This window comes from Ceratosolen solmsi, unplaced genomic scaffold (assembly GCF_000503995.2).
Source record: "Ceratosolen solmsi marchali unplaced genomic scaffold, CerSol_1.0 scaffold1, whole genome shotgun sequence".
Taxonomy (NCBI): Eukaryota; Metazoa; Arthropoda; class Insecta; order Hymenoptera; family Agaonidae; genus Ceratosolen; species Ceratosolen solmsi.
Window position 1 is genome coordinate 11,643,943 of NW_011948415.1, and position 10,235 is coordinate 11,654,177.

General features: G+C 29.2%; 2 protein-coding genes across 2 annotated transcripts in view; one reads left to right on the forward strand and one right to left on the reverse strand.

Annotated features, from left to right (window-relative positions):
- Window positions 1–10,235, forward strand: part of corn (microtubule-binding protein cornetto) — a 47,649-nt gene that overhangs the window by 23,678 nt on the left and 13,736 nt on the right.
- LOC105368851 (uncharacterized) lies at window positions 1,325–5,281 on the reverse strand. Its single transcript, XM_011507981.1, has 3 exons — window positions 5,152–5,281; window positions 3,086–3,412; window positions 1,325–1,724 (listed from the first exon to the last, which is right to left on the reverse strand). The coding sequence occupies exons 2-3, from the start codon at window positions 3,392–3,394 to the stop codon at window positions 1,620–1,622; spliced, it is 414 nt and encodes a 137-aa protein (XP_011506283.1). The 5' UTR covers window positions 3,395–3,412; window positions 5,152–5,281; the 3' UTR covers window positions 1,325–1,619.

A 10,235-nucleotide genomic window follows, 5' to 3' on the forward strand; every position in this document is an offset into this window, starting at 1 on the left:
GCAATTTCCCTTGACTAAGCGACTAATAAATCAGCAGGTAAAAGTGGGCCGTACTCCGGGACTTCCTTCTTTACCCTCTTTCACCGTCTCGGTGGCGGTCCCCTGTGCCCAGAAACTGCTTTTCGCGATCTGGCCTCTTTTCGGGTATATTTTGTGCGACGACGACGACGACGACGACGACGGTCATCGGCATGTCGGCTCTCATTTTCGCCTCGCTCCCTCGCTCCAGCTTCCACCGTTCGGAATGTTATGAAGCTCACTTATATATACATATACGCATATGCGCGAGAGTAACGTACGAGGTGACGAGGGTATATATAGGGATAGATTTTATTGCATCGCGACGCGCTTTTCGACTGACTCAAATAGTGTCATATAGAAGTCTGGATTGAAATACTTCATAATTTTTTTCCCTCCGTCGAGATCAATGACGCTTTCTCACCATTATTTTCATTTTCATATGTACTTTTCTCCATATCACTTCAATATCGAACTCTAATAAAAAAAAATCGTTTAGTTTGGTGAATATCTTTTTTTCGCACGTGGATGCAAGAAATTGCCCTCTTTCTATATATATATATATATTTATGTAAAATATTCAATGTTGAAGTATTTCATTTTGATTCTAACGATTGTTGATTACAAAGTCCCACTCATTCAAAATAATATAGATTTTTTCTAATTATCTGTAAGGCATTTATGCTTATATAACTTTTTTTCAACTTCATTTTCTACTGTTATAAACTTGTACTCTTCTTTCTTAGGATAATGTTTATAAGTTTAAATTGTAAAATCTTACAACAGCCTATTCATAATGGGTTATAATGGTATCATAAATTGTTATAGATGCATTCAAAGTGATTTTTATGTTAAAATGTCTTAAACATAAATTAAATTTTAATTAAGTATTTTTTATCATAATTAGTACATTTATTTAATGTTTCCATAATCCATTATAATATTATACTATATACACATAAATGGCTTAAAAAGTAAGTAAAAATAAATAAAATGTGTATGAATTTTTAATGTGTATAACATTTCGAAATTATTTCGACAATTATCGGAGATTATAAAAAAATTATTATCGTTCTACTACGTTTTTGTAAATTAAAATAATGTATATTATCCTGTCTTATTTAATAAAACTAAAATATTTTTTTTCGTTGAATCTTCTCTTTTATATAGAGCAAATACAATTAAAAAAAAATTGTATAAAACATTATGAAAGCAAAATGCAAATTTCTTATACGAAAAAAAAACAATATATATTTTTAATAAATAACATATCTAGAAATTCTGTCTGATCACGAACTTCATTCGTGCCCAATGTAAGAAGCAGGAACAATCCATTAGGTTTACATCAGACTGTTTGCCATAAAAAAAAAAACAAGAGAGAAATTCTAAATTGGTTTGTACAACTTACTACAATCACCCTTTTGTCATTAGTTGCTGTGCGCGCGCATTACTGCTCATTGACCGGAAAATACAACTATCAACTTTTCTCTTCCCTTGCACTTTGTTGGTATATTTTCATTTAGCGCATCCGTCGATACTGCCGGTGTTCAACCGTTAAAAAATCAAAGACTCGGGTCGGATCTTCTCTATTACCGCTTTTATCAAGTACACATCCGTTCACAGCGTGATATATCGCTTTGGTTTGCTTGCAATCCACGAAAAATTTCCGGTCTCACAGTCGTTTTTGCCTTCTCATTTTGTCTACCCTAAAATAAAAAAAAAAAGTAAAGTGACGCGGTTTACATCATATATTCAATCATCTTTGATCATTCATAAATATTATGTTACATGTACTAATCGAGATTATATTTGCAGTTAGAAAAATACATTTCGTTGCAATTTTGATGCTGATTATAGAAAAATATATTTTATATGCGCATACTTTCCATTTTTAAATAATGAAGTCCCACTTCTTATATAATTCATATACTTTAATTTTAATTATGTCAAGGAAAAATAACAAATGTGTTCATTTTGTTTTAATAAACTTATTACATTGCTACATTTCTCTTTATAAATAATTCGCGATATCATAACAAATAAATATGTACATATAAAAAAATATTTACGAAGGAGTTTAAATAAATCTATTTTGTTTGTGTGTGGCCGTGCGCGTGCGCAGGCGCGTGGGCATGTGCACATGTACGTAAACTATTATAAATGATTTTTCTCGTCATCGTAATCCGTAATTAATATTTTTTAATAATAACATATTTATGTTTATAGCAATAGCATCTATGCATCAGACATAATATTATATATATATATATATATATATATATATATATATATATATGTATGTTTAAAATAACTTACAAATTAATTACATCTGCATTTTTATTTATAAAAAAAAAAAAAAAATTAATACTAAATTATACTGGATTAAAAAGCATATTTAGGTAACCGAATAATCTCTAAAGTATTTTATAATATCGAAACATATGATTGATTTCGTAATATAGTTCTGGCAAGTAAATTATGTCGATAAAATTAACTTAATTCTAAGAAAATGCTATCTGCAACGTCTACTGATCATTGAAAAAAAGCTTTTGACATCCAATACTATAAATTAATTAAAACCCTAATGTCGAATCATGCGCGTTGTAATACTGATAAATGATTTTCCGTTCCGGTTATAATGAATATAATAAATAATAAATACTTTTAATACAATTTTTCAATACACAAGCTGTAACTTAAATCGCCAGATATTATCAAATGATGGATGTATAAATTAAATATATTTAAAATATTATTTTAAAAATTGAGCTCCGTGATTTGAACTCGGAACAATTGGTTAGATAACTGCACGGGAAGCGCGAAAACCTTATTAAAATCTAGCCTCGCTAAATCCCTCGTAATCCAATTCTCATGCGCTCGCAACGAGAGAAAAATGCCATTTTCTCTCCACGTCCAATCAATCGCATTCGGGTCTTATTCTTAACGTATGCATCGACCGGAGATTTACACGTCAGTCGGAGCCTCGTCGAGCTCTTGCCTCCTCCCTCTTCGTCCCACTTTTTCTCGTGGACTTGGGCTTGTCAGGCTCGCCTTTGCGCTTCGGTACCTGGCCGAACTCAATGACTCCTCCCACGCCCCGGTACTTGATTCTGCTGCGGTCGAGTGACTCGGGCCCCAGGACAATGCGGCCCCCGTCGCCGTTGTACTCGACGTAGCCGACGTTGCAGCCGATGTTTACGCGACAGCCGTCCCCGATAATCCGTAAGTGGCCGGAATTGCTGCCGAGCGAAACACGGCAGCCGTCTCCCGTAATCGAAAGGACGTTCCTGTTGATTGTGAGTTGGAGGCGCAGACCATCTCCTACCAAATAATCGTTCCGGTCGGAAGCGACATTATTTTCTACGGAGCCCTTCATTACATTTGCGGTCGCTTTCTGTAACAGAGGCAACTCTGTACTTTTTGTACAAGGGGACCGCTTGGTTCGGGGTTTATCCAATTTCTTTGAAATTGATATTTGAAAAAGTCTTGATAGTGTCGTGTACACATCGACCAATAGGAAGATATGGATGTTATTTTAATTATTCTTTGGGTGAGTACTTTGGTGTAACGAAAACCTGTTTTAATGTATATTTTGCAGAAAATTATTAGCACTTGTATTTACATTTATTCTAATATTAAATGAACTAGTTCATCGTAATTAGAAAGGATAAATTTTTTTATGTTAATTATAAAAATACCTAACGTTAAAGGTATATCGAATTATTATTTAAATTTCGGCTTATCTATGTAAATTAAGTTTTCAACAGACATATTAATAAATCTGACAGATTACTTTATACACAGAATTTCTTACATATGATAGGCCTATACGATTTACAATTAAATTAATTCTTTAAATTTTAACGATCGTGACTTTTATAATTTAGTATATATGCTTGCGTTATAAAATATTCTAGGATATAACATTTGATGAACAGATTGCATAAAAATTCAAATATCTAATAAGCGTGTTATTGAAATTAAATAAAATTGTAAATTTGAATAAATTAGTAGGAACAGCATTCTCACCAAATAAGCAGACGTGATATCGATTTATACATAAATATGGATTATATATATATATATATATATATATATATATATATATATATAAGATAGTAATGACGTACTCAATACAAGTGGATTAGCAAGAATTGTATTTATTAAATTTCATAGCATGTTTTTCTGCTGCTGTATAAAATTGTAAGATCTTTAACAAAAACTTTCAGCACTATATATTTGAAAAGTATTTTAAAATTATTTAAAATTACAAATTCGGACCGACAATAATATACTTAACAGTTGTGCAATAAACGTTGTTTGATTCGCAGAAATTAAATGAAATATATCTCTTTATTAACTAAAATCTAAAATTATTTTTACATTTGTTAATTTTTTTAGCCTATTGGATTATTTGAATCGTATGTAAAGTTTATTATAAAGTAAATCGAACTCCTTAATTTACATTATCAATTCAATTAATCAATTCGATTACGGATACTTAGGCTCTTATGAAGATAACTGAATATAAAATAATAATTATATAATCTTTTATAATGATTCATGCATCTAACTAATCAAACAGGATATTTAAATGTTGTTTCTTAAAATGAAAATTATCTAAATATTATAGATACTATTACATTTTATATTGAATAATAATAAATTAATAAAAATAAACTATAAAATATTGTAAAATATATAAAAGTTACATTGTTATTGAAAATCATCATATATAATCAGATAATATATGAATTATAAATGAAATGTAGAAGAAACAATAAAACAATAATGAAAAAATCCAGAAATTATAAGATATGGAAATTAAAAAATTCTTAACGTCAATACTATTACATAACTTTATAGATGTACGTAACATTATATTTGTAGATGCATTAATATGCAAGTGCTCAACAAAAATAACGAACCAGAAATTTTTCATGCGTTCATAGAAAAGTATGTGTAGCCATTTGCTTAATTACGTTTATTTTTCTACATCTATGACTTTGTTGTATATACGCATGGGAAAGCAGTGAGTAACATCCAATGACAAAAACATAATAATGCATGCAATATGAGCTTTAAGAGAATAAATTTATTGAAAAAAAAATAACTATTAACTGTTTAACTTACTTAAGTTACACTACTTTGTTCCACTAGTTCTCGTGCCTTCCTTATATTCTCAGGATGAAATAGCCGAATTGCTTATCAATTAAGAGCAATTTCTTATATCCGTATTCGTTATTTAGCCATTATTATTATTGTTGTTGTTGGTATTATTATTATTCTATTTTTACTAAAAAAAAAAAAATCTATGATCGAATATCGAGTTACGTTGTTCATTAATTGGTTATGAAAGTACGTGTACTTGATTGTTCGCTTAATCGTGTATCAATCACTTCTAAAAATTGTCATATTCTTAAACGTATCACCATAAGTAAATTTTAAGTTTTTGCAATAATAATTGGCCTAAACGCGCACCAAGTGCGTATAGCTTCTTAGAAATTCACAATAAATTTGCACTCTGATATATTTATTGAAAAAGTCAAACAGCCACAATTTGTCATTGACTTTAAGTTCGGAAATCACGCGCAATAAAAGCTCAAGACTTGAAGCGACGTACTTATATTTAAAGCTCAAGACGCTATCTACAATAGAAATCTCCCCTGTGCAATCGTTAAAGTGCTTGGCCGGGTAGTTCCCCTTGGCTTGGCATTCTCTCTCTCTCTCTCTCTCTCGCTCTCCCCATCTCTCGTTCTGTCTTGTGATGTTTGAAATTCTAAATCATGACGAGTGTGACTGCACATTATAGCCGTTCTCCGGATGCACCGAGAGTGAGGGTCAAGCCTTTCTCTCATATCTACAAGCAGTTGTTATTATATTTGCCACTGACTTCATTGATGCTTTTTAGCGATTGGCTATGGGTTGCGCGTTATCTTTCCAACACGTTTATTGGTTATTTAGAAGAGGCAGAGGGAGTTGAAAAACAATATTGGATATACAAAAGTGAGTTAGTGTTCTTTGATTCACTTGGATGAATTATAAATGAATTATTCTGATACGGCCGCCTATCAAATTTTTTATTTTGAAAAAATTGTCCCATTAGCATTATATGGAGATAATAATTTGTTTAGAGTAAGGGGATTTTTCGCTTAAGTTCGACTTTTTATGATTAAAGGAATTTATAACTTGTAGATATTTAATTTCTTTTAGTCAGACCATGAAATAAAATTAAAATAATTGTAAAGAAATTTAAATAACATTAATAGATGAGTAAGTTGTAATATAAAATGTTAAATGAAAAATGTTATATAAGTAATAATATATCCTACCATTGACTTTTTTAAGGAAATGACTTCACTTTATTTATATTAATTCTAATTGTTAATAAGCTGATGTAGTATGAGCTATTTCATCTGATAAAATTAAAATTAAATTTATGTGCAAAATATATGGCAATAAATTATCAATTGATCAAAGAATTCGATTTTAAATTGAAAATAGTTTCATTCTTGTAAGAGGCAATTATATGAATTTTTCATTTCTGTAAAAATAAAACTAGCGATAAACGAGGAAGGTATTAATTAATTAAATATAGAATTCCATTAGTTTTTAAATTGCAGTAGGGCAAATAGACAACTGCCTTATTAATATGTGGTAGTAAAGTACATTCTCGCTACAATTAGACGAGCTATCGTGCGATAAGGAAATTAATAAAACTCAATCTATGCCGTAGAATACAAAAGTAAAATTTGATAAAGCGAAAGATAAATAATCACGTGTATTTCAAATTATGCAGTCCAATTGGATTTTGATGTTATTTTATTACGAAATAAAAGCACAAATTATTTAAAAAACGCTAAGAAGTTGCCGGTTACGAAGTATAACGGTGAAACAGTTGTCTTTTTGTAAATTATGTCATTAATCATTCCGTAAATATTCCTTTTGGTCACATAAGACTTGAGGAAATTATCTGCAATTGTAATCCTCGAAGTATCATGAGTACGTTCGTAATCCAGGGTTTCTCGATTATCATTATCATTATCCATTGAAAACCAATTTTCATCTGAAATTCGTTATTATGTTGGTTAGGTATATATCCAAGGTATAACAAATTAAATTACAGAAAATTCTCGTACATGTATCGAAGGTATGTTAATCAAAGTTAATAATAAAGTATCGACATCGAGTGGGCGTTATAAAGATTTGTTACAAGCGGTTGTCTTGGCTGCTTCAAAGTTACAATACGGCGAAGATATGGTCCAGGGAAAAAGTCCTGGTCGCTGAATATTGTCACCTTTACTCAGGCTACGGGCCCGGATTCGTTGATAAAAGCCCCCCCCCCCCACACCATCACTACCACGTCGCGACCCGCCAGCACGCGACCGAGACAATGACCTTGGCTCTTAGCTGTGGCGTAAGCGGGAAGTCCCTCGTTAAAGAAGCAAGCCGAGCGACAACGGCGGAGGCAGCGATGAAAGAGAGTCCCTCGTGTTATCGATTTTCGTGTCTCTTATCGCGCTTTCGGTGCATTTTATCGCGATGCGTGTGCGTCACGGCACTCGGTTACGCTACGGGATGAGCTAAGACGCACCGGGAAAAGATAATGCAATTCTGGCCCCGACGCGTGCATTTTACTAATCCAAACGCGAAGACAAGTGAACTTGTGACTAGTTGTTTAGCTAAAGAATCGATTACATTTGCTTACTGTTTGTCCAAGATCCATTAATGCTGGTTCTTGCGCTTACGATACGTGCACTTGTGTAAGATGGAAATCTTACCAGTAAATTAGTCTTTTGCTATTTAATAATGTAGATTGTCTAGGCCTTACGCTGTTGTGTACGTGCGAGCAATTATTATTACATTTATGTTACAAATTATGTGCGAATTTTTAATGAAATACAGGGATTTTTAGATAGTGCAATATATTTTAGTACTTGAGTTAACATACGTTTGTTTATTAATGCTTTCTACATATTATGAAATCGTAATTTACAATTTTACGAAATATCTTTTCCTGAAGAGTAAAAGAATTATTGAGCAAGGACTTTCAGACAATGTCTTATTAAAAATATTATGCGAATGAATTTATTAATGAGAATATTATTCTGTACGTTTATTTGTGCATACGGTAATTGTGAATGAATTCCAATTTTGCTAAATAATTTAAAACATTTTAATAATAAAAGTTCATATCAACTTTTATATTCAATTCGTAAAATTAATACGAGTATTTATAAACATTGATTGTTACAAAATTTTACTATTTCCTTTTTTATTAATATATATATATATATATAAAGCGTTGTATTGTGGGAATTACAATTTCTATACTATCAGAAGTAATTTTATTAAGTGTATGAAAATCTAAATCAATGTAAATTAAATCACTATTAATTATATTCTCTACACGAATACAAATTCATTCGGAATATCTATCAATTATATAAATCTATTGCCACAACTATATATCATTTGATCTTAACATTATGTTAATCGTTAAGATATGTTAAAAGTTAAAGTATGTAACGATTTTATATTTTTAGATTTATCGTTTAAATTCAAACAGTTACTTAAGATGATTTTCCCAATTTTTTTTTAATAATACTTTTGTTAAATATATAATTTATAAACATTTGAACGATTTTTCATTAAAATGTTTTTAATATGTTAGGTATCAATTTTATTCATCAGATCATAAATATTTTGAATTGTTTATTAAATAATTTAAATTTTAATAAATTGACGAATGATTTTTTAATCATTGACTAATACTAAGACTAAGACACTTTGCATAGCCCAAATATTTAATATTACATTGTTCTACTAAATCTATAAACTATCTTCGTTTACATTCGGGAATGATCGATTGATAAATGCATTCAAATAACTGAAATTGTAGTAATCTGTGTTTACAATTTCTGAGCTTTTTATTAGTTTATATACAAATTATATCTAGCGAGTACAAATAAAATATTATTGATTAATTTTGTAATATTAAATGAAAATTGATCCTATTGAAATTTATAATATTATTTTCAATATTGGTTTCAATTAATTCAATTAAACTATTAATAAATATTATTGTAAAACTCATTTTATTAAAAAAATGCAGATGCGTATTCTTTGTATAAATTAAAAAATTTCAAGTAAATTAAGACTTGTATATCATTATATTATTCTATATTGTAATCTATTTTCATTTCATCATATTTAATACTTCATCAGGCTCGATAGATTATTTAATAAAAACAATAAATTTATAGATATTTCACGAGTCCTGTTTCTATTGTTGCAAGGCAAAAAGTTAATGATTGTTAAAAACAAATTAATTGCAAATCTATTGTTCCCAATAAAATACTCTTACAGTGTAAGCATACCTATTTATTTGTGATAAAGATAGTTTAAAAACATTTATAGATTAAATAAAAATATAAAGGTAGTTACAATTTTTTATATTTCACAACATTGAGGATTGTGTCAAATCGAATTCAGTTGAATTTCTTCCTCAATATAACATTTCAAAACTGCTATTAAAAATCAATCATATTTATCACATTGAAAATGTTTAAACAATGAAATTATGAAGGATAGGAGTTCATATAATAGTCAAATCTACTTTAACAAGATTTTATAATTGTTTTATGTGGCTTTAAATTTTCAAAATATGACACATCATCAAATGCAATAAAATAACTTTATCTCCATTACTTTTTCTTTTATAAAATTTTATTTTAACTCGAAACTAAACACACTACACTACAAAATTTTATTTGTACATTAATATACAATTAAGGTATTATTTATTACGAAGAAATTTTTGTAACAATAATGTACGTATGAAGTTACAACGGCATAAATTTGTGTTGAAAAATTCTTTTACCTTTTGGAAAATCTCTTTGGTTTTATTATTATAATTATTTATTATTGCTGATTATTATTATTATTATTATTATTATTATTATTATTATTATTATAAAAAGCGTTTAAAAATGATGGTTTAGTGTATGTAGAAGCGATCGCGAATAATAATAATAATAAGAATAATAATAATAATAAAAATATTTATGTACAATTACATTTCTGTAACAAATTTTAATATAATCTTTTATGATTTATTACTTGAATATAGTTACATTATAATACGTTGTAAGAGACACCAAATATTAAACATTAGCAACTTGGTGCCGATTGGTCACGGTATACGAGCTTGTTTC

What these genes read in the sequence shown, in the direction of transcription:
- LOC105368851 (XM_011507981.1), bottom strand. Translation starts at nt 3,394, where the DNA reads ATGAAGGGCTCCGTAGAAAATAATGTCGCTTCCGACCGGAACGATTAT. An exon ending in GAGTCATTGAGTTCGGCCAG is followed by an intron (nt 1,725 to 3,085) that starts GTACCGAAGCGC and finishes TTTTTATTTTAG; the next exon opens with GGTAGACAAAATGAGAAGGC.